At 39.8% G+C, this 25,613-nt stretch overlaps 1 protein-coding gene and 1 long non-coding RNA gene across 4 annotated transcripts in view; both read left to right on the top strand.

Annotated features, from left to right (window-relative positions):
• Positions 1 to 20,071, top strand: part of LOC119735619 (1-aminocyclopropane-1-carboxylate synthase-like protein 1) — a 48,929-nt gene extending 28,858 nt beyond the window's left edge. For all 3 annotated transcript variants that reach the window (XM_038209615.1, XM_038209438.1, XM_038209527.1), the window contains exons 6-14: positions 6,052 to 6,149; positions 7,201 to 7,278; positions 8,740 to 8,840; positions 10,804 to 10,945; positions 12,606 to 12,747; positions 14,286 to 14,428; positions 15,870 to 16,023; positions 18,090 to 18,206; positions 19,710 to 20,071. In XM_038209615.1, the coding sequence (XP_038065543.1) occupies positions 6,052 to 6,149; positions 7,201 to 7,278; positions 8,740 to 8,840; positions 10,804 to 10,945; positions 12,606 to 12,747; positions 14,286 to 14,428; positions 15,870 to 16,023; positions 18,090 to 18,206; positions 19,710 to 19,846 (1,112 nt within the window). In that variant the 3' untranslated portion in view covers positions 19,847 to 20,071. The remainder of the gene's footprint in view (positions 1 to 6,051; positions 6,150 to 7,200; positions 7,279 to 8,739; positions 8,841 to 10,803; positions 10,946 to 12,605; positions 12,748 to 14,285; positions 14,429 to 15,869; positions 16,024 to 18,089; positions 18,207 to 19,709) is intronic.
• Positions 20,072 to 23,339: 3,268 nt separating this feature from the next.
• On the top strand, positions 23,340 to 23,537 carry LOC119735564. Its single transcript, XR_005272191.1, has 2 exons — positions 23,340 to 23,378; positions 23,445 to 23,537. It is a non-coding gene; the product is annotated as an uncharacterized LOC119735564 (long non-coding RNA).
• The last annotated feature ends 2,076 nt before the right edge of the window (positions 23,538 to 25,613 follow it).

Raw genomic sequence — 25,613 nt, 5'->3', positions numbered from 1 at the left:
TCAGAGGAGACAGAAGATCAACAAGTACATGTATTAGTGGAGGAACATCAATCTTCAGAGGACGAAGAGGGGCAATCATCAGAGGTGACAGTTGATCAACCAGTATCAGGGGCTGAGGACCAAGTGTCAGAGGGGGAGGGAGAGGCAGCTAAAAAAACATCGTCAAGAAACTCAAGAAAAATGCCCAGGTGAGTTTCAGGTGTTTTTTTATAAAAACTTCAAAACCAAAAAATGAAAATAAAAGTAGAAATAAGGCCAAAAAAGTCTCCGGTTTCTGGTTTGCGAACGCGTCGCCGTAACCATGCGCGTCGGCAAAATGAAAACAGTTTTTTTTCACTATAAGATGATGTCTCAAAACCGCCAAACTCACTGGTTTGACTGGAATCCTGCTGCTGCGCAATTTTAACGTGTTTTAGATGTGGTTACGATCGAGTATAAGTTGTATGTGGCCTCTGCACTAAATTTAGTCGGGCACCATTTGCAGTCATCAGCCGACATTAATTTTGAAAAAAAAAATGTAAAAAAAAAGAAGAAGCTTTTGGGGCAAGCTCCATACCAGAAGCCGGAGACTTTTTTTGGCCTAAGGAGTGACTGATGTTTTGTTATGTACTTTCTCATGGGTGAACAGAAACAAACGAACAATTAACCCAATACGAATAAGAGGTATAACTATCGAAGGGATCGGAACACCTAGTTCCGAAATAAATTTCAGAATCATATTTATAATTCTCATTATCAATGCCGTATTGAAAACAATTACATGCATTCATTGACTTTCTTTTTTTAAAACATTTTAGTGTGTCGTTTTTCCATTAGGCCTACAAATTACAGGCGCTTTCTGTATTCGTTTTCAAAAATATTTTTTTTCTAAAGCCCGCCGCACACGTACGAGAACTATACATATAGTCGTGTTCCCTAACGTGGCGCACTTCGAAGCTTACCCAAATTTCCTCGTGTAGTGTTGCCAAACCTCTTTGTCGACAAGCCTCAAATTCATGCAGTGAAATACTGGTACATTTACCTTATTAATGCTTGCTGTTTAACCTCTGTGAACAATTTCGGTTTCATAAAATTTAAGCCGAAATTAAAAAACGGTGGCATCCGGAAATTGGGCACAATTTGGCGGAGTGTTCCCTAACGTGGCGCACTTAAATAAATCTCGGAAAATTCCAAATTAACATTTAAGAATTTCTGTAAACTTGATAAATTCTGATAAATCATTATTATCTCTACTTACATACCCAGCCAGATGTTTGTCACAAAATTATTTTCTTATTTTCGGGGCATTTTCAAAGGGTTCACTTTGCACTTGAAAATAAAATCGGAAAATCACGCCAAAATATTTTTTTCTTTTAACTTTGTAGCGGGTAAATAAACTCGCGATTTATGAACGGGAGTGTTTATAACTTGATGAAATTTCACTTTTTGTGAAATTTCAGTTAAAACTTTTGCTCTAGCTAGGGGCTACAGGCGAAAAATCAAAATGCGCCACGTTAGGGGCCGCGCCACGTTTGGGTACATCAACAATACTGAAAAAAAGTCACAGGCCTACGCGGCCGTTTGCTCAGCACGTAGCTCACAATGCCCGCGTGCGATGCATTTTTGCAGGGTTTTCTGAGGAAAATATCTATCCTGTTTTATTTCTTTCCACTTGCGAAAAGCTCACAGTGTGCAAATCTTTTAAAGTCTGCTGGCGTTTGTCCTCATTTTTTTTTAAAAAATCACCCGACTGACAAACAAGAACATTAGGGTTTGTTAATCTTTTTAGTTCAGCACGTAGCGCAACTGTTGAGGGCACACACCCTGAAGTTTCCCCACGTGCATGTAAAAAGGGAAATATAAGGATCCCCATGCCTGCTTTCACGTACATGTAGGCCTGTAGTTATACAATGTACATGTAATTGTTGTTTTTTCCCTTCCCGTCGCAGGTACTCCAAAGGTTGGAAAGGCTGGGTGATTGGCGAGGCAGAGGCGACGAAGGCATTCCAGCCAGTTGATGGACGGCGTCGACCAAAACACAATCCGCGATATTTATAAGGCCAAAAAAAAGTCTCCGGTTTCTGGTATGGAGCTTGCCCAAAAAGTGGTGCGGCGACGCGGCTTTTTGTTTTTTTTTACCTGATTTTTTTTGCTTCAAATGTCGGCCGATGACTGCAAATGGTGCCCGAATAAACTTAGTGCAAATATATCATATGGGAGTCCAGAGAGGCCACATAAAGCTTTTTCTCGACCATTACCCAATCTAAAAACACGTTAAAATTGTGCAGCAGCAGGATTCAAGTCAAACCAGTGAGTTTGGCGGTTTTGAGACATCATTTTGTCATTGAAAAAAAAAAAGCTTTTTCATTTTGCCGACGCGCATGGCTACGGCGACGAGCGCGCATACCAGAAACCGGAGACTTTTTTTTGGCCTAAGGCCCCTGTAAACTTTTTTTTTTAATTCTCTCGAGTAGACAGTAACTTCCGCTGGATGATGACTTGAATTTTAAACCTTGCAAAGTTATGCGTGGTTATTCAAATTGTACATACATGTACATGTAGGATCGTTTTGGTAAAATTTGAACGGACGGTATAAAACAATTTCAAAAGTAAACTATATTTTATATTCTGCCACAGGACATCCTTGCAATTTATGACGACATCATGCTGTTTACATGTATTTATGTTTGGCACTCTCCACTAACTGAACACTTCCATTATTTATTTCTTTACGATACATGCTGTTGTTTCCATGTTATCAACAGCTAACTTCAAAACAAAAACATTTTGCTGAGGAAACTGCTCACCTTTAATGCATATACTTTTTTGTGGCTTTTTGTTCAGTTTAGAAACAAAAACAAAGATCCATGCAAAAGAAATACAAATGTCTGTCCATTTTTGATCACGTATGTCACATGATTTAATTTCTTGCCAACCATAAAAATCTTTAAAGAATAGTCTTATGAGTGCACATACATTGATAACAAAGGTATGTGCAATACAGCTGCCATTATTTTATTATTAGAAGTCAGTCCATTTTGATGAACAGAATCGAGAAGATCGTCTGTCCTCAGCTCCCAGGAAGGTGACATACGTGATTCTATAGTGTACATGCACATGTCTGTCCATGTAACAAACGTTACTCATTGAAACAAAACTACATGGTTTTCATCTAAAATAGAGTAAGTCTTTATTTAATTAAGATTATTATAAACTAATTTAGAAAAATACTGGCTTACATGTATGATCAATACTGTTTTCATTCTTAAATTTGACTTTAAAACGCAAAAAAGTCTGTCCATGTGACAAACATGATAAATGAGTCTGTCCTTGTGACAAACGTGATTCATTGAAACAAAATTACACGCTGTTCATCTATTGATCTAGTCTTTATGCAAATAAAATGATCACAAATTAACGAGAGAATAGTTAAAACGTTTGGGTAATTATCAGTCACATTTTTATTTCTACATGTAGTTAGAAATTGTATACACAATACAATGTACATGTATGTCTGTCCATGTGACAAACGTGATGTTTAATACACGTCAGCATTTATTCATGGTAATTTAATTATGTGGATTGGAAGTAGGAGATCTTATTTTCATGAATCATATCATTTGATCTCTGTCTTGTGACTATGTTCGTATAGCCTGCTGGGATGGGGGTTATCAATGCCACTGCAATTTAGTCATCCTAGATTTTATTACATAACTAATCGTCATTTTTTTTTAAAATATTTATCAATTGATTCCTGTTATTATTGCTGAGGTCTTGTCTTTTTTATATCTTTGCCTTAATGTATTTTTATGTACAATGTATTGCTATTTGTTTATTCGGCATTAAAAATACACAAATATGCAGCATGTTGTTTGCTCACTTCATCGTCCGTTGCTTTAGATTTTTTTGACATCCCTGCTTATCACCAAACAGCAGAAGTAGTGCGCATAGGTCAATCGCGAGCAATGGGCCGAAGTACATGTACTATGAAAGCTCACAGCCGCGCAACGCCGAAAGATACACACTAATGACGAATTATAATTACTACATACATGTACATGAAGTTCACTTAAAACAAATCATTTTTAACAAGCCATTCTCATCTCCTTTATTGTCTTTACAATCATCAGCTGTTTGACTATAAAACAACGTCTTAATTGATTCGAAGTCAATAACCCGTACGTCGCCAGGTTTTCAGTGTGTCACAAAAGTGACCGCAAACGCTGTGGCGATCGAATCATGGCTGTACATATGTACACGCACGACACGAGGGTTTTGTTCCATATCCGGGCTCATTCATTATGAAACGTGTGAAAAATTGCGTATGTCTCAGCAAAAATGATCTGGAGGTGACAGAGTCATATGAGAGGGTCCAATCAATGAATGCAAAAAAAGTTCATTTACATGTACACATAATTATGTAGTCCGATTTCACGGAGTCTGATTTTATGACAACGGCGTCAAAACTCAAATAAAGGAAACTAAATTCCCACAATATTAATGTTGATGTACACTGCGTGACGCGGCCCCCGATCTGGTGCTCTTGGTTTTTTTGCCTCTAATTGCCTTGTTGGAGCAAAATTGGTACCTCAAATTTCACAAAAAATGAACTTTCATCAAGCTCTAAACATTCCCGTTCATTAAAATTTTGAGTTTACGTAGCCTACCCGCTACGGGGAAATTGCATTTTGACGCGATTTTAGGATTTCTTTTTCGAAGTGCACAATGAACCCTTTTAAATTTCGCCCCCGTTGAATTTAAGAAAATAATTTGCTGACAAACTTGTAGTTTCGTATGTGAGTGGCGATAATAATGATTTATAAGAAATTATCAACTTTACAGAAATTCTTAAATGTTGATCTGGAATTTTCCGAGATTTATTCGAGGGCGTCACGTTAGAGAACACACGGCCGAATTTGTGCCCAATTTCCGGACGCCTAGGTTGTTTTTAATTTCGGACTTAATTTCATGACACTGAAATTGTTCACAAAGGTTCAACAGCAAGTATTATTAAGGTTATAGTAGGCCTAACATTATTTAATTGAATGGATTTGAAGTTTTCTACGAAGAGGTTTGGCAACAGGCTGTATATGAGAAACGTCGGGGAAACGTCAAAGTGAACCACATTAAGGAACAAAATGTTGACAACTTCCAAACTCCAAAGCGAGTCGAACTCGTCAATCAAACGAACACTTGGGTCGTCCATTCCTTCCTCCATGGGTCGTCATACCTTCTGAAATTAACTTGGTTGCAGAGATTTTCAAACTCGCCATTTTGTAGATTGACAAGTGCATTAAATTAGGTCCCCGCCACGGCACATATAGCTAGTAGGAAAAGGAGTTCAGAAAATGGAGACTTTTGCATCGTGGGCCCTGCTCTTACGGCACCAAAAAATGCAAAACAAATGTGGAAGTACCGGTACATTGCAGCATGTTTGACATATCGTCATAACACAGCATGTGCCTTAATTAGTCAACCCCCCTGTCTGTGTAGCTCTGCACGAGCGCACTAAGATAAGCTTGTTCTTATCAACGGATTGTAAGGATATGTCTATACAAAGGCGAACCGAACGGTACACTACTGGCATAAGAAGATTACGATAAGGGAGTTTTCACGGATTCCACAACACCGTGAAAAACCTAACGGTACACTACTGGCATAAGAAGATTACGATAAGGGAGTTTTCACGGATTACACAACACCGTGAAAAACGTAACGGCACGCAGTCGGGCGCTAGAGGCTGATTTCACCGGATTTTCACGGACGGCTATCTCCTTGGCTAAACAAAGACTTTTCTAAGGGTGTTTTCACGGACTCCTAATCCCCCTTAGTATGTTGAAAAATCCGTGAAAATTTAGTTCACGGAAAATTCAGGGAGAAATGGCTCTTTAACGAATTTTTAAGGGATGAAGATGTTCATAGTGTGGATGGGGTTAAGTTGGGTCTTGGTTGGATTATGTAGGGTTGGGTTGGGTAGGTTTGGGCTTGTTTTGGCATTGGTTGGGTTGGGTTGGAAATTGTTTGAGTTGTAGCTAGCATTCATCTAACATCTTTCCTATCAACACATTCCAGATGCAGTGATGGTTGCTTCTCCGTATTACGGCGGAATTGAAAATGACAATACCATGCGGCCAGAAGCCAAGGTCATACGTGTCCACTTCTACAGCAAGGTACTCTGTCAATTACTGGTGTTTTGTTAGGTCATGACTTGTGTTCTTAGGCAGGATACTTTGCTGTATCTCTATCCACAATCATTAAGAAAAAAATTCCATGATGTGGGTTCAAACCCAACCAGAGGATGCTTCTTGTGTCCATGGGCAAGACACATTGCTGTACCGGTATCTCTATCCACTATCATTAAGAAAATAATGCCATGATGTGGATTCGAATCCAACCATATGATCACGTTTCTTGTGTCCATGGGCAAGACACTTGCTTTGTCTCCACCAACAATCATTAAGAAAAAGGGCCATTAGGTGGGTTCAAACCCAACTGGAGGATCGTGCTTCTTGTGTCCATGGGCAAGACACTTTGCTGTGTCTCCATCCACAATCATTAAGAACATAGTGCCACGCTGTGGGTTCGAACCCAACCAGAGGATTGTGCCTCTTGTGTCCATGGGCAAGACACATTGCTGTGTCTCCATCCACAATCATTAAGAAAATAGTGCCATGATGTGGGTTCAAACCCAACCAGAGGATCGTGCTTCTTGTGTCCACAGGCAAGACATTTTGCTGTGTCTCCATCCACAATCATTAAGAAAATAGTGCCATGCTGTGGGTTCGAACCCAACCAGAGGATTGTGCTTCTTGTGTCCATGTGCAAGACATATTGTTGTGTCTCCATCCACAATCATTAAGAAAATAGTGCCATGCTGTGGGTTCGAACCCAACCAGAGGATTGTGCTTCTTGTGTCCATGGGCAAGACACATTGCTGTGTCTTCATCCACAAATCATTTAGAAAATAGTGCCATGCTGTGGGTTCAAACCCAACCAGAGGATTATGCTTCTTGTGTCCATGGGCAAGACACATTGCTGTGTCTTCATCCACAATCATTCAGAAAATAGTGCCATGCTGTGGGTTCGAACCCAACCAGAGGATTATGTTTCTTGTGTCCATCATGTGTGCAACGTCATCATCTTTCATAAGATGTCTTGTCTCATGGTATTATTACAGTCCTTGTTCATAATTTGTGTATTCTTTATTTGTTTCTGCCGTAGCTTGAGCCGGGACAGACGGAACCGTTTGAAATCACCATATCCAAGTTTGAATCGGTGTACCAGGAACAAACTCAAAAGGTGGGCAAAAATGCTACGAGCAAAAAAACCCCAATAATTAATCAGAGATTTTTGGCAGTTGCGTCTTTGTCATTGATGCAGATGACGTACAATGCATCTCGGTATATGTATTATAATCACTAGCATGGCATGGGTGGCTTGTGCGTAAAGCGCTTGCCTCTCACCACTATGGCCCTGGTTCGATTCCCAGCTCGGACCATATGTGACCTGTTCTGTCCAAAGCAAACGCTTCTGGGCAGAGGTTGAAATTGAGATAGGGCCAAAAAAACGCTGTGGGGGTGATTTTTTTCCATTTTCTAATTTTTGCATATTTGTAATCCTGAGCATGTCTAAAATATACTACAAAAGTTTGAAACCCTAATTGATCTCTAATTATAGTATTTTTGATGATTTGTTAAGGTATATCAGTTAATGAAATTACTGTTTTGTAACGTTTGTGGCAATTTTCTCTGTTTTCTACTTTTCGACACAATGAACTTCAAAATGGCATAACTTTGCGCAGGAATGACCGGATTCAAAAATTAAACCACCTATTAAAAGGAAACAGAACATATTTTAATAATATGCAAAAATCTCATTTTTGACCTTATGCCCAGAAATGTCTGATTTTGACACAACAGGTCACATATGTGAGTAGAGTTGTGGGTTGGTTCTCTCCTGTGCCACGAGACTTTTTTCTCTGAGCGCTCCGGTTTTCCCCTTCTGAAAAAAATCAACACTTTCGATCTCTGGATGTGCTACGTGGTCAGACGTGAGTCGTATGGCGGCTGCCTATAAAGGCACCTTTACATGCCTTCGGCCTGACCACGTTGTAGCCACGTCCTTTGCAATTCAGCTGACCAGCTGCGAGTAAGGATGATTAGCCAAATTATTAAAATTATTACTTTGTGCTTGGCCTTTAAAGGGAGTGTACAACATTTGCCTTTGCTGCAATTTTCAGAAATAAATGGATTTGGAGGATTAGTATGTTATATAAAATATTGTTAAACTGACTTGTTTCATGTTTTGGGCTTGTAGATGCTGGAAAAACCAAGAAAACCTATCATGTTCTTGTAGTCTGGTTCCCTGACCCCACTTAAGATTAAACGAAGCAATTAATACACTTTGGGGAATGGTACGGTCAGAGAATCAGTCTAGCAGGCTTGTACCTCTTTACAGGTGTGTGTGATCAATTGTAAAGAAAAGTCAGCATAACTAAATATGAAAAATTTAGAACAGTTTTTGAAAAAAGCCAGTTTTCTCCAACGCTGGTCGGCCGACCAGCGTTGGAAAAATACAGCTTTTCTTGAAAATGTCAGCCCACCAGCCACGATTTCAAAGGATGCTTTAGACTGTCATTCCCTAACAATTTAGTAAGGTATTTCGTGATAATTTGATCATTTCGTTTTATGATGTTTGCAAATGTTGTATTTTGCCTTTAATTAAAATTCATGTTTCTTTTTGATTAAATTTTATTTTCAGGGAGTGAAAATCCGAGCCGTTTGCTTCATGAATCCCAATAATCCATTGGGAGACGTGTACCCTAAACAGTTTGTTCTGGACATGCTACAATTCTGCCACAGGTGAGAATTTCGCAGGAACCAGAAAAAATGTTTCCCCCCCCCCCCAAAAAAAAAATTGTGTTCTGGATCCGCCCTTGTGGCCATCAGGTACATTCTGGAAGGAAACTGCCGACAACTTTCCACTTTTTCGTTGTACTATTTGTATTTTATTGTATTAAAGCCAGAGTCCATCATTTGCAGCTATCCAAAAAGTAACTGGCGTAATTATTGTTGAAAAACATACTTGGTTGAAAGATAGTAAGGGGACTAAATTCTCTGTGAAATTATTTTTTCTGGTAAGCTGTCATTTTGAAGTAATCAGCGAAAGAAGGCCTTTTTAACGGTGCGTCTTAAGAAGCACCGTAGGAAATTCAAATTAGTAGTTCGTTTTGTTAATCGGCGAAGCGTGCGCAAGCATTGGCACGACACACACGCGCATGCGGTTGCTATAATTCGTCGGATCAGAGCGCAACATTGCGTAGCTGCAATCGACTCAGTGAGATCGTGTCTCAGACACTGAATTCAGGCCCAATTCAAAACATGATTCAGCAACTTTTGATTTGAAATCAAGATCCTAGAATGTTGTTTTTCTCAAAATATACAGCTAAAGCTGAGCATCAGGTTAGTTGTTCAGCACCCTTCTTTAGATCTTGAGCACTTTTGTTGCTTCAAACGAACAAAATGCACAAATTACCAATGATGGACTATACCTTTAATCGAGTGCTTAAAGGGTTCATGCGATGAAATTTTCTAAGGATCACATTTTGTGCAACTTTCTACCCTTAAATGTATGAAAACTATTTGACATCCCTTTTTGGCCAATCTAATTGAAAAGTGCACTTTTTTAAACATTTTATAAAATGCTTTGCTGACAAATGAGGGCGCTGTTGCTTGTGATGTCATTTCAGGAAGACACTGTTCTGTTAAGGGGTTTTCTGTTTAAATTGTGAACCCGCAATTTGCTCATTGAAAACATTGGTGAGAAAACATTGCTCATTGGCCTTCTGTCATGTACTGAAACTATTAACGATGAATCACCAACGAAAACAAAATATCCCAAATTTCTGGCAGATTTTGGTGCTGAAATAGCCGTAACACTGAGGTTTCTGCCTGAAATGACATCACACTTTTGCTCCTGAATGAGCAAATTTGCAGTAGCATAAAAACCAAAAAGGCACCAAACTGCCCTTAAAAATGGCAAAATGAAAATTGAAAATAAGGCGGTTAAAGATATAGTCCATCATTTGTAATTTGTGCATTTTGTTCGTTTGAAGCAGCAAAAGTGCTCAAAATCTAATGAAGGATACTGAACAACTAACCTGTTGAAGTTTCAGCTCAAGCTTCAGCTGTATATTCCGAGAAAAACAGCATCTCAATTTCTAATCAAGTTGCTGAATCATGTTTTGAATTGTTTTGAATTGCAGCTATACGCGATGTCGCGCACAGATCCGACGATTTATAGCAACCGCACGCGCCTGTGCGTCGTGCCAATGCTTGCGCGCGCTTCGCCGAATAACAAAACGAACTACTAATTTAAATTTCCTACAGTGCGTCTTAAGACACACCGTTGGAAAGGCCTTCTTTCGTTGATTACTTCAAAATGATAGTTTGCCAGAAAGAATAATTTCACAGGGAGTTTAGTCCACTTTCTATCTTTCAACCAACAATAATTATGCCAGTTACTTTTCTGATGGCTGCAAATGATGGACTATAGCTTTTAATTGGACACAAAGGTTCAAGGATTGCATTAAAAAAACTTACATTGCATGGGCCCTTCAAAGGTACGAAGGATCATTGTCTTTTTAAGCAATTTTTTCTCATCAGAAGCAGCAAAATTGTTCAAAATCGTCAGTACATGCAAGATGCATATCAACTAACCTGTTGAAGTTTCAGCTCAGTAGATACTCTTCGTTTTTATAAAACAGAACACAACTGTTTGGGTGTTGTGAAGTTTCCCTTTCATATTTTGAATTTGACGTTTCAGACATTCTCTGCATCTCATCATGAATGAAGTCTACATGAACACCATCTTCAAGGAAGGAGCCGACTTCCAGAGTTTCCTCAGCTTCAAGCCAGAGGAGATCCCCGATCCGCAAAGGGTTCACTTTGTCTGGGCTGTTAGCAAGGTTAGGCGTGGGGTATTGTAACCTTCACATGCACCAGTGTTACCCTAACCCTAACCCTTACCCTCAGAGAGTTCACTTTGTCTGGGCCGTTAGCAAGGTTAGGCATGGGTTATTGTAACCTTCACATGCACCATTGTTACCCTAACCCTAACCCTTACCCTCAGAGAGTTCACTTTGTCTGGGCTGCTAGCAAGGTTAGGCGTGGGTTATTGTAACCGTCACATGCACCAGTGTTACCCTAACCCTAACCCTTACCCTCAGAGAGTTCACTTTGTCTGGGCCGTTAGCAAGGTAAGGCGTGGGTTATCGTAACCTTCACATGCACCAGTGTTACCCTAACCCTTACCCTCAGAGAGATCACTTTGTCTGGGCCGTTAGCAAGGTTAGGCGTGGGTTATTGTAACCTTCACATGCACCAGTGTTACCCTAACCCTTACCCTCAGAGAGTTCACTTTGTCTGGGCCGTTAGCAAGGTTAGGCGTGGGTTATTGAAACCTTCACATGCACCAGTGTTACCCTAACCCTAACCCTTACCCTCAGAGAGTTCACTTTGTCTGGGCTGTTAGCAAGGTTAGGCGTGGGTTATTGTAACCTTCACATGCACCAGTGTAATACCCTAACCCTAACCCTAACCCTAACCCTCAGAGAGTTCACTTTGCCTGGGCAGTTAGCAAGGATAGACGTGAGCTATTGCAACCCTAACATTCACCTCTGTAACCCTAACCCTAACGCTCAGAGAGTTCACTTTGCCTGGGCAGTTAGCAAGGATAGACGTGAGTTATTCCAACTCTAACATTCACCTGTGTTACCCTAACCCTAACCTAACCCTAATCCTGTGAGAGTTCACTGTGTCTGGGCAGTGTTTAACCCCCTCAGATCGCATAGCACCCTCAGGAGTTATAAATGGCATATCCCACATCACAGTAGTCCCCAATTGTTAACTGAAAAATGCAAGCACATGTGCATTAGTAATGGAATCCATTTAAGAGACTCGCAAAATTGTGCATACATTTTCTCTGTTTCCACAATGTTTATCGAATGAGCTGAAATTCAACAGATTGGAGCAGGCTCGGGTGCTACCTTTTGACCTTTTGTCAATTTACTAGGCATGCTTGGATCTGTTTTTTTTTTTCACTCTAACGCATGATGTCGATCGACTAGTCAGATCTAGTGTGTAGCAAGAACAACAACAGGCCTTCATGTTGCTAACGGATCAAATATTGGCATGTCATTTTTATTTGCTATTTTTTTCTGTACTTAACTTTAATCCAGTAAAAAATGAATTATCTTATTGCAAACGTAGAAAAAACCTATGAAAACTACTCATTAATTGTTAATGTTAACTGTGATAACAAAAGTTTGCTAGTTTACCTTTCCTCCATCGTGAAACTGTGACATAAATCATGAATTGACTGGGGAAACAGTGCTCCAGGGCTAGGTTGATCCAGTTGGACTAGCTATTCAAACCACGCAGTGTTAAAGTGACATCGATAGTTCAAATAGTTGACTTGAGTCACCCAATCGAACTTGCTCTAATTAGTTGTCATGCACTCTGCCGCAGAATTTCAGCTATTCCGTAACTTCAGACAAAAAACTGCACACACAAAAAATACTCCTACTAGCCTATCATTGTTTAAATCTTCTGTTGTATATTTGACAGGATTTGTCCATGTCTGGTATGAGATTTGGAGTTATTCACACTCAAAACGAGTCCATCATCTCATGCATCAACAGCTTCACCTACTTCCAGACGCTTTCCGCCTACATTCAGAAAGTCATGGCCTGTCTTCTGTCTGATCGAGGTAAATGCAGTCCATTTAGGTTGAGTATTTATAATAGATCATTGTTGCAGTGCTAATACTTGTACTCATACTCATACTCAAGTGCTCTTTGGTTCTCATACTCAAGTACTTTTTGGTACTCATTATCATGAGAATGTACTCGTACTCGCAAGAAAATAATACCCATACTCATACTTGTACTCATAATAATGACAAAGTACTTGTACTGGTTCTCATGGTAAAGTACTCATACTCGTACTCATGACAAAGCACTTGTACTTGTAGTCATGACAAAGTAGTCGTACCAGTACTCGCACTCGCGGCAAAGTCATGCATACCCATGACAAAGTAAATGTACTCCCACTCATGACTTATACTCGTACTCATGACAAAGTACTATACTCGTTCTCATGACAAAGTACTCATACTCCCACTCATGACAAAGCACTCATACTTGTACTCATGACAAAGTACTCGTACTCGTATTCATGTCAGAGAACTTGTACTCCTACTCATGACAAAGTACTCGTACTCGTACTCGTACTCATGTCACAGAACTCGTACTCGTACTCATGACAAAGCACTCATACTCGTACTCATGTCAGAGTACTCATACATACTCGTACTCATGTCAGAGTACTCATACATACTCGTACTCATGTCAGAGTTTTCATACTCCCACTCATGACAAAGTACTCGTACTCGTACTCATGTCACAGAACTCGTACTCGTACTCATGACAAAGCACTCGTACTCCCACTCATGACAAAGTACTCGTACTCGTACTCATGTCAGAGTACTCATTTTCCCACTCATGACAAAGTACTCGTACTCGTACTCATGACAAAGTACTCGTAGGCCTACTCGTACTCATGACATAGTACTCGTACTCATGACAAAGTACTCGTACTCATGACAAAGTACTCGTACTCATGACAAAGTACTCGCACTCCTACTCTTGATAAAGTACTCATACTCATGACAAAGTAGTCATACTTGTAATCATGACCAAGTGCTTGTACTCATGACAAAGTACTTATAATGAGAAAGTATTCGTTCCCATACTCAAGACAAAGTACTTGTACTCATGACAAAGTACTTATAATGAGAAAGTATTCGTTCCCATACTCAAGACAAAGTACTTGTACTCATGACAAAGTACTTAAAATGAGAAAGTATTCGTTCCCATACTCAAGACAAAATACTTGTACTCATGACAAAGTACTTATAATGAGAAAGTATTCGTTCCCATACTCAGGACAAAGTACTTGTACTCATGACAAAGTACTTAAAATGAGAAAGTATTCGTTCCCATACTCAAGACAAAATACTTGTACTCATGACAAAGTACTTATAATGAGAAAGTATTCGTTCCCATACTCAAGACAAAGTACTTGTACTCTTACTCATGACAGAGTACTCATACTCTTACTCATGACAAAGAACTCGTACTCAAGACAAAGAACTCCTACTCGTACTCATGACAAATTACTCGTGCTCGTTCTCATGACAAAGTACTCATAGTCATGAAAAATACATTTTGAATTTTTTACGTTTAGATTGGTTGAACAATGTCTACTTTCCAACCAATCACAAGAGGTTGCGTGAGGCTCACAAAGTCACCACGGATACCCTAGACGAGATGGGAGTGCCGTACCTCAACCGACCGTCGGGTCTCTTCGTTTACGCTAACTTCCAAAAAGTAAGTGAAACTATTAAGACACTCAATTGACACATCTGTGTAGCAGTTCATTCAGCTTGATCACTGAGCAATATTTCTATGTACTATGGTTAATCGTACAGGGTGAGTCAGAATGATCTGGACCCAAGTTCACCATTTTTTTGGGCCAAATAGATTTTACAGGGTGAGTAAAAAAAAAACCAAATGTTCGCAACATTGTTTTAGTGAAGTTCTGCATGTAGCTCTTTCACAATCTAGGATATGAAAGCCCAATTCATAAGCTATCTTTTAGTACAAGAATCATTCAAATCACTCATGTACTTTTCAAGTTACGGAATCTTAAACACAACCACCGTTTTAAAGTTCTGTCCACGGATCACAAGTTGTTGCATACTGTTGCAATTAGCAGGCAACTCATGTTCCCGTGCTTTGTTGCATCTAGCAGGGTAACTGCTCATAGTGCCAAGGCGGTGCTGTGCAACAGAGTCCACTGCTGCACTTGGTAGCATTGAGCAGGGTAGCTGCTTGGTGCCGAGGCTGAGTCACTGTGCAATGCAAAAGAATCCACTGTTGCAGTTTGTTGCATGTAGCAGGGTTCTTATCTCAGTTGTGTTGAATAGTGTTGCATTCAACGTGGTACCTGGATAATATCCGTTGGGGGTTAAATCTCACAAAACACATCAGTCAACTCGCGATAACTCAAAGTCAGATAAGTTGAATCTCTGTTTATCTAGAGTTCATAAATACCACAGACAGTTTACCCATTCCTATTGGTTGAGAGCCCATCACGTGGCCGGTTGATAAAGACCGGCTGGCTGGTCTTAAACACTTTTCCAGTGTCACATGAAATTTGGACTCTATGAATTCCGGTGCCTTTTATCGTTTTATTGGTTAAACGTTCACAATCCTCACTTAGCTAGCATGCGCACAACACTACCAGTGAGGCAGTATTCATAGACCTTAATTCACAATATACCAGCACAGCTGCATTCTGCGCCACATCGCGCACGACGCACACGACACACACGACACACACGACGCACGTGCCAATCTCCATATAAGGAGTTGTTTAAGACTAGTCACGAGATGGACATTCCATAGGGGGTGTTTAGAAAAACATGAAGTAAAAGTGTTGAAAAAATCTTTGAAATTTATAATTTTTTACTTGTTTTGACTTGCGGACCGAAAATCTTTGATTTTTTTACCGAAAGGTATTTATGAGTTGGAATAAATATGTGATAGTAGGCTGGTATTAAACACTAAGTTTAAGACCGGTTGGAGTTCTGGATGCTGATAATTACCTGTGGCCCGGGTAATTATCAGCATCCAGACTCCACCTGGTCTTGCATGGATCTCGCAAGCTGGCTAAATTAAACATGCTAAATGAGACCAGTCATGTGACAGCAGATGGTGCAACAAAGTAAGGGATATTCTCTTATCTCCAAGTGATATTTGTTTTCAGTTCCTGCCGTCCCTCACCAAGGAGGATGAGATGGCTCTCTTCTACCGTTTCATCGATGACGGCGTCTACATCGCTCCCTCCCTGGCGTTTTTCGCAGATGAGCGTGGATGGTTTCGCATCATTTTCTCCAGGCCATTTAACGAGGTCAAAACTGGTAAGAATGAAATAAAGGACTTCTGAATTCGACGAGAGTCAAGTTGAAAGTGATTAGAATTGAGTTGAGAAATGGACTGTTAAAGCCCAAGGGTGGATCCAGAACACAATTTTTTTGGGGGGGGCCAAAAAAAATGTTGGTCCCCCCAAAAAGTTGGTCAAATTTTTTTTGGTGGATTCTAGATGCTCTGTGGTGCGATCTGAGGCAATTTCTGACCACTTTAACCAATGTTTTTTGAGGAAAAGATGGTGGTGCACTCATTACCTGCCTTTATTGCGTTGTCACATAAAAAAAAATTTAAAAATGGTTTCGTTTTGGGGGGGCCATGGCCCCCTTTGGCCCCCCCCCCCCCCCGATCCGCCCTTGTTCAAGCCTAGCTTACAACTTAAGCATTATTTGTAGCATGCCGTGGTCCAGTGGCTACGGTGTTTTACACTATGTACGATGGTGCATGGGTTCGAACCCTGCCAGGAACATGGTGTTTGTGCCCTTGGGCAAGACACTTCACTACAATTGCCTCTCTCCACCCAGGAGTATGAATGGGTACCTGTGAGGGTAGAGGACTAATTGCGCACTGATATCGGCTGCTGAATTTGTTTACATGTACGCTTTCCTATGGGAGCGAAGTCGGGACGCCAGAAAAAGTGGGGACCGTCTTCTACATAGGAAAGCGCACATGTAGACAAAGCGTGACGTCATTACGTCTTAGGGCTATTGAACTGTTCAAGAATCGTTACTGGCAGAACAATCAAGGGTAGTAATTTGATCAAGAGTGTTCTCATTGATTGCACAAAATGGCTTCACATCAAGTTGTTTTTGCTGTGTTTGTGTTCTTGGCAAAACACTGAAGGGAATATACATGATTTGCTTTTGCTGTAATTTTCAGAAATGGATGGATTTGGGGGGTTGGCAATATGTAACAAATATTGTTACACTGACTTTTTTGACATTTTGGGTTCGTAGATGCTATAAAAACCAAGAAAAACAATCATGCACTTTCCCTGTAGTCTGGTTCCCTGACTCCATTTCTTTATTCCTTAGGTCAAGGAACCAGTCTAGCTGGCTTGTACCCGTTCATCGGTGTGTAATCGATTGCAAACAAATGCGGACTAACTAAATATGGTCAACTTGGGCCAGTATTTGAAAAAAAGCCAGTTTTTTCCCTGGTCGGCCAACCGACGCTGGTCGGCCGACCAGCATTGGAAATTGATACGAAAATACCACCTTTTTTTTTAAAATGACAGTATACCAGGTGCCATGATTTTACCTGATGCCTGAGACTGTCATTCACTAACAGTCCAGCAAGGTATTTCAAAACAATTTGGTAGGTTTTATTTTTTGATGTTTGCAAATGTTGTATTTTCCTTTTAACTACAATTGCCTCTCTCCACTCGGGAGTATGATCTGGATATCTGTTGGAGTTGACTCATGAGACTAGATTGCACTGATCTCAGCTGCAGAGAAGTGGTCTCGTGGCCTGATGAACAGGGGTTGTCCTGTGAAGTGCTTGGAGACCTAGCTTCAGTGGAAAGAACTGTACAACAGACACACGTTATTAGCCTGGTTGTTGGCTAATAGTGAGGGGAGTGTGTGGCCTAGTGGTTAGGGTTCGTGACTCATGATCAGAGGGTCCGGGGTTCGAATCCAGCCACTGGTCATATATTGTGTCCTTGGGCAAGGCACTTCACCCCCACTTGCCCCTCTCCACCCAGGAGTATAAATGGGTACCGGCATTAGCTGGGGAGTAACCTGCGATGGACTAGCATCCCATCCAGGGGGAGTAGAAACATTCTCAGTCGTTTCATGCTACTGAAACCGGAGATAAACGCCGGCCTGATGAGCCACATTGGCTCGGGACAGACTTTACTTTTTTTTGTTGGCTGGTGAAGAGTCCGGCAGTGCTACCGTATAGGATCACACTGTAGTGGGCTATTAAAATCCGGCCCATTGTGTACACCAGTTGCATGGAAAGACATCAAGTGAATAGCCGTTGTGAATCGTTGAGTAGATTATTTGGTGTACTGTGGGACCTGCTTTACTAGACTCGCTTTGTCTTGTCTCCGTAGCCATGGGAAGGCTTAAGAAGAGCTGCAACGCGCTTCTAGAAGAAAACAAGAAACTGTCCTCTGCAACAGCTGTAAGTGATGAGAGCAAAGGCGCAGGCCCTTCAGACTCCGCCCAAGGTACGTGTTTGTATAGTTGGCAAGGTACATTTAAAGGTTGAGTCCATCATTTGTAATTTGTGCATTTTGTTCGTTTGAAGCAACAAAAGTGCTCAATATCTGAAGAAGGATGCTGAACAACAAATCTGATGAAGTTTCAGCTTAGCTTCAGCTGCATTTTTTGAGAAAAACAACATTCTAGGATCTCGATTTCAAATCAAAAGTTGCTGAATCACGTTTTGAATTTGGCCTGAATCCAGCGTCCGAGATACGTTCTCACTAGCCCATTGCACTGATCCGACGAATTAAAGCAACCGCGTGTGCTTCGTGCGAATGCTTGCGCGCTTTAACAACTGTTGACTGCTGTGATGGAGGATAGGGTGTTTTTAGCACCCAAGGGCAAATAGCAGCCGAGGCGAAACCTCTGTCCTCTGTCCCCTCCCCCTTGCCCCCCCCCCCCCCTTGTCCCCCAACCGACCCCTCAGAGTTCGTAGAGCAAAAATTAACTTTTCTATTGTTACAAATACATTGGTTGCCCGCTGCAGAAAACAAAGTACCTCCGTGCAACTTGATCCTCATTTATGCCATTCCAATTGATATGTCAACTGGTTTTTTTTCTACATCATTTTGTTTTGCTTCTCTCCTCAAATACATATGCCTGTTAAAAGGTGGAGTAGATCAATTGTCATTTGTGCGTTTGTTTCTTTTGAAGCAACAAAAGTGCTCAAAATCTCAAGACGGGTGCTTAACAACTGTCTTGATGAGGTTTTAGCTCAGTGAATGCTGTATATTCTGAGAAAACAATATTCTAGGATCTCGGTTTCGATTCAAATGTTGCCGAGTCACGTTTTGAATTGCGCCCGAAATCGGTGTCCAGGACAGGTTTTCCTTCAGCCGATTGCAGCTACGTGATGTCACGCACTGAACGGACGAATAATAGCAACCGCTAGTGCGTCGTGTCAACGCTTGCACGCATTCATCCTTGCATTCTCCGAATTACAAATCAACTACACCAAACTTTCTAAAAATGCGTCACTTGATGCATCTTTGGAAATGGCCTTCTTTTATTGTTTTCTTCAAAATGACAGCATGCCAGAAGGAATAACTTCACAGGGAGTTTAGTGCCATTACCATGTTTAAACCAACTTGGCTTTTCAGCAATAATTTTGTCAGTTACTTTTTAGATAGCTGTAAATGTACTCTACCTTTAACAACTGATTTGGATTCATTGCAGTAACCCCAACCGAACTCAACCCATCAAAGTCCAACAGCAGGTTTTGTTTAAATCTGTTGGGATAGGTACTGTACCCCTAAACTGATGGTCTTTTACACTGGGGTTGGCATACCTCCAGAAACTAAGTCCAACAGTGTGTGTGTACAATTTCCCATGTGGGTGTTGGAATTTGCCAGAATGGGTATGGTTTCTAGTAAATTAGGCTGGGGAGTTGGGGATAATGTATATGCCATGAATAACTTCCTTTTTTTAAATTTTTTCTTATTCTCTCCATCATTCATTTGTTTAAGGCATGTCTCTGGAAGGTCTGCTCTCCCAGCTGAAGACTGAGATCTCCTCCTCTGATTGGCTGGAGAAGAACACGGCGGATAAATGGAAAACGGAGAATCCTGAACTCTACAAAGAGTACAAAGCCAACATGAAGTAGACAGAGCCAAAACAAGATAGAAGTATTCAAAATTCTCATCTTGGTTCTTCATATATTTTAGATTTAGTCATTTCTTTATTCCTTATGTCTGAATTCCCTAAAGTTAAGATTTTTCATTTCATGGGGACAGTTCAAAACCAGTTCAACAAGTTAAACCAGTTCAGAACCAGTTAAATCACCTCAAAACCAGTTAAACCACTTCAAACCAGTTAAACCACTTCAAAACCAGTCACCGTTCCAGTGGAACTAGTTTTAACTGGAATTTGCACATTGGGTATTGAATTCTTATGAATAGTTAAAGCGGTTGTGGAATGCCCGAAGACATTTCCGTCATTTTTGGGGTATATGTAGCCTAAGGTGTGATGAAATAAAAACGACTATTGTTTCTGTCATGAAATGAGTACAAAGGGTACTTTTGAGAGCTATTTTTCAGGTCCTGTTTCGACCCGAACATGCAATTTGTGTAAAAGTCGTCGTTGCGGGCAGCAAACAAAACACAGTAAATGGTGACATAATAAACAGGACTCGTTTATGCTACTCTGCATCGGGAGTCCTGTTTATTACGTCACGATTTACTGTGTTTTGTTTGCTGCCCGTAACGATGACGTTTACACAAATTGCACATTCGGGTCGAAACAGGCATGACAGGACTTGAAAAACAGCTCTCAAAAGTATCTTTTGTACTCATTTTATGACAGAAACAATAGTCGTTTTTATTTCATCACACCTTAGGCTACATATACCCAAAAAATGACGGAAATGTCTTCGAGCATTCCACAACCTCTTTAATACGGTACCGGCTACTATGTATATCAGATTCGAACTAGCTAACAGATGCTGTTAGCCTAGTGGTCGAGTGGTAAGACATCTGCACTAGAAAGCAGGAGGTCGTGGGTTCGAGTCCCACCTGAGTGATTTGTGTCAAACCTTAACTTTGGAGGTAATACACTGAGTTTACAGTGTTTATACGTCGGTGAAGGGCAAAAACCTAATTCGATTTACATCACTCCGACGCAAAATTCCATCTTATGAAATCCACTTTTGCCATTAGCATAGAGATCTGACTTAAATTGCCTGCACATGTATCATCTTTTGCTAGAGGGATGGTGGAGGATTATATTCAAAATGTTTATCGTTTTGTTTATTGGGTGGCATGGGTGGCTTGTGCGTAAAGCGCTCGCCTCTCACCAAGGTGACCACGGTTCGAATCCTGGCTGCGGATCACATGTGAGTAGAGTTGTGCGTTGGTTCTCCTCTGTGCCAAGAGGGTTTTTCTCCGGGCCCTCCGGTTTTCCTCCTTCCGGAAAAATCAAACACTTTCGATCTCAGGCTGTGCTCCGTGGTCATATATGGGTCGATGCGGCCGGCAGCCATAGGCGCCTTTACGTGCCAGCGGCCCGACCACGTTGTGGATGCGTCCTTCGCAATTCAGCATACCAGCTGCAAGTAAGGATGATTAGCCTCCCAAATTGTTAGTATTATTAGTATTATTATCAATCAGATTTGGAAAACTTTCTAATCTTTGGATTAGAAGAAATTCACAGAAAATTATGACTATTTAGTTTCAATATAGCTAAATACAGTCAAACCCTGATAAGAAGAGCACCGTTAATACAAGATGCTGCTTATATCCAGCAAATTTTAGGTCCCAAGTCTTTGTTTGAGTGGTCGGGCACAACCCGACCACTCTTTGGATCTGTTACGATTAATCTTTCTTTCTTTCTTTCTTTCTTTCTTTTTTTTTTTTTTCCGGACAATACTTCTCCGCGGGTTTTCTCTTAAACGGTATATGGTATGAACTTGTAACTTTCAATATATATCGACCCTCATCCCTAGTGGTGCATATTACTCTGACGTCATGATTACGTCATCAGGTGTCAAATTACAAGTGATTTTATCTGAAAAAGTGACCAATTACTTTCACCTATAACTCTTGAACTAAATATTCAATGATGTTTGTATTCTGCAATCAGATAGACCATTAAACGCTTAACAGTTTTTGTCATGTACGTGAACTCGCTTGACCTTTACTTCCGGGTCTACCGGAAGGTCAAAGTTAGGTGAATTCCAAATGAAGACGTTAGCCTGACATCAAAACAAGGCAACATTTCTTCCAAACGGTTCACGGTATGATCACAAAACCTTGTGTGAACTTGTACCGTGTTACGAAGATGTTATAAATTTTGTTACGTCATCATGACGTCATCAGGTATCAAATTACAAGCAATTTAAGGGCAAATTTTGACAAAATAGTTTGCTTTATATCTTGTGAACTAAATAGAGTATTGTGTTCGTTTTTTCGTGAGGTTGTAGACTATACCGTGAGAAACATTTCGTGTTCCCGGACGCAAAACTGCTTGACCTTTACTTCCGGTGTTACCGGAAGTGCAATAAAAACTGAATATAACTCAAAAGCGGAAGCATTTTACTACAGACATATATATTATGAAAGTGTTTAGTGAGGAATGCAAGATGCAAAAAGCAGTGTGATGACGTCATAATCCGAAAGGGCGCCCCCTATCGGCACATAAAATAGAGTTTCCCTTCTTTAATTGTAAAACCATCCGTCCAAATTTTATCAAATCGCCCCTTGACATTCTCTGATTAACCACAGATAACTTGGCAAGGTTTCAAATTCATGACGTCATCAGACCGGAAGTTGCCTTAAGGAGAATTTGAAAAAGATCATAGTTTTAATTTAATTCTATCATTTGATCCCTGTCATATTTCCGAAGTCCACATAATGATATCCATTACAATGTTCACCTTTGGATCTCTAATGCTGTGATGTCATCAAACCGGAAGTTAGGTGTTATCAATACGTCATCAAACCGGAAGTTAGGTGTTATTAATACAAACAATTATATTTCCCATATTTTCATACGTTATTTTAACTTTACAATGAGAAATTATCCTCTCCGAACTTTATCAGTATTCATTCACCATTTTTGACTGATGACGTCATTAAACCAAAAATAACTTTTTGTGCACATAGAATGTTTACTGAAATTTATTACACCGTTAAAGATACCTTTTTAAAACATTGATTGTACTTGAAGGGTTTTAATGTCCTGATCCTTTTTTCTACATAAACATATATTCTTAACTTAACTGGGCAGTGTATAATGAAAAGGCTGTCCGCCCGACCACTCTGCGTTTGTAACTAAACAAACGCGAAACTCTAGTTTTTCTTTTGTTTTCCTTTGTTTTTCATACATTAAGGTACATGTTATAAGGCGAAATAAAAAAAAACAAGTTTAGCGACTGGGCTGTTTTTCAAGATGGCCGCCATTTGTTTATGAAATGGCTGCCATTGGACTCAGGAAATGACGTAACAGTTTTACATGGGCTATATGCAACAGATCAAGAGACCAAAATGATGTCACTGTTGAACATTTATCCTTTTGCGGTTAATAAAAAAAAAAAACAGGAGGTGGCCTCCCAAAAGGAAGCGGGCGGGGACTCTAAACATGTTTTTTTTTTTTTTGCCTTACAAGGTAATTCGTAAAGTCCCAAGGACCTTGTTATAAAGGTGTTTGACTTTACATTCTCAATAAAAAGTATTTTACTATTTCTTTTGATGTCATATTTTTGTAAGTTTTTTTTAAGAATCCAAAGCTAAACGACAAAAAAGAACATTTATGCGATAATGATCATGATAATTATTAAAAAACTATACATTTACATTTTAGAAAGACAGTGTGCTTCATCACTACTTAAAGGCATAGTATCATTTGTACTTATCCCAAAAGTAACCTAAGAATAATTATCAAACAACTTTACTTACTTGGATTAAAGATTGTACTGGTTCTAAACACCCCGTGCAATTACTTCGTCTGGCTTGCTGTCATTTCGAAGAAATCAAGAAATGTAGTTGATTTCCAATTAAAGGGAATGTACAACATTGGCTTTTGCTGCAATTTTCAGAAATAAGTGCATTTCGAGGATTTATATGTTTTAGCAAATATTGTTAAACTGACTTTTTTCACATTTTTAGCTTGTAGATGCTGGAAAAACCAAGAAAACCAATTATATTCTTGTAGTCTGGTTCCCTATCCCCACTTAAGATGAAATGGAGCAATTTATAGACTTTGGGGAATTGTGCGGTCAGAGTATCAATTTAGCTGGCTTGTACCCGTTCACAGGTGAGTAATCAATTGCAAAGAAGATGTGGAATAACTAAATATAAGAATTATGGAGTAGGTTTTGAAAACAGCCAGTTTTCTCCAGCGCTGATCGGCCTACCAGCGTTGGAAAAATACAATTTTTCTTGAAAATGTCAGCACACAAGGAGCCACAATTTTACAGGATGCTTTAGACTGTCATTCCCTATCAATCCAGTAAGGTATTTCGTGATAAGTGGATCATTTCGTTTTTTGATATTTGCAAATGTTGTATCTTCCCTTTAAGAATCAGTCAATTGAGTGATTTCTGGAAATAAAAGAGTGCTATTGATGCAATTGTGTTTCGTGATGAAAAGGCATCAGTACTGTACAGGGATTATCACGGTTTTCTTGAAATTAGTGTAAAATCCACTGATCCAAAATCTCAACAGAATTTGAAAATTTTGAAAATTTGAATGCGTATCACTTACAGTCCCCTATCTGTGAGGATGCTTTTATTTTACAATTAAGTGTGATCTAATGTCTGGACATTAGTGCCCTTAAGTAAGGCACTTAACCATTATTGCTTCGTCCTTCGGATGGGATGTAAAGTCGTAGGTCCCGTGTGTTGTGTAATGCACGTTAAAGAACCCAGTAACACTTATCGCTAAGAGAAGGGGTTTTGCCCCGGTGTTTCTGGCCTCCAGTTTAAACTCCCCTGCGGAGTATTTAGGAGAAGAACCAACCAAAAAAGTACCAATTACCTCCGAAAAAATTATATCGATTTTGAGTTTTATGGGTTTTTTAAATTCTCATTCACTACCTCAGAATAATGAAGATATAATTTTAATTTCACAGGGTTTCAGAATCAAATACATTGATTGTATTGGTTACAATATTTGAAATCAAGATTGTTTTAAATGTATTGAATCTTTTATTAAAATGTACCTTTTTTACAATTAATGCGCATTTTAATTATTTTTCTGGTATACTTGGGTGTTTATTTAATAAAAACAATGACAGGATTATGTATTGTGTCATTATATCTGGTTTTCGTTTTGTGTTTTGTTTGGATAACTGGGTAGGGACAGCTAATTATTTTGTTTCGGTCGGTCCATTTGGTTTTGGATGGTTGTCTTTTAGGCCAAGTAAAAAAAAAGCTTACTTGGTCGTCCGGGTTTTTTTTTCAAAAAGAGGAGGATGAGCGCAGGCCCCATTTTATTTTTTATTGAAAAATATAGGCTCAACTATGATAACCATAATTAGCTTACACGATATGTGCCTTAAAAGGGAGGCCCTTTTTTATTTCGTTGACGGTTCTTGGTAGTTGTCTATTATAGTTGATGACCACAGAATTCTTAAAGTGCTTATTGAACATTAGTTAATTTATCAGGAAGTATCTGAACTTCCGAAACAATGTTATGCCTGAATTTTAAAAAAAAGTAATGATGAAGTCTTAAAAAAAAAAGGAAGCGGGCGGCGCGGGGACGATCAACTTTTTTTGTTTGTTTTAATTGGCCCATCAAAGTAACTTTTTACAGCTGATTTTGTCATATATTTTGAGGGTATAACTTTTATTCATGAGCTTGGCGGATGAGTTTAGGTCTACTTACTGGTGTACGTGCACCCAGGGGTTCAAGAACCGGGGTACGAGATGATATTAT

The sequence above is a fragment of the Patiria miniata genome, unplaced genomic scaffold (genome assembly GCF_015706575.1).
Source record: "Patiria miniata isolate m_02_andy unplaced genomic scaffold, ASM1570657v1 HiC_scaffold_1, whole genome shotgun sequence".
NCBI classification, from domain to species: Eukaryota; Metazoa; Echinodermata; class Asteroidea; order Valvatida; family Asterinidae; genus Patiria; species Patiria miniata.
Note: the sequence above shows the minus strand (reverse complement) of the source record. Positions and strands in the feature narration are given on the sequence as shown.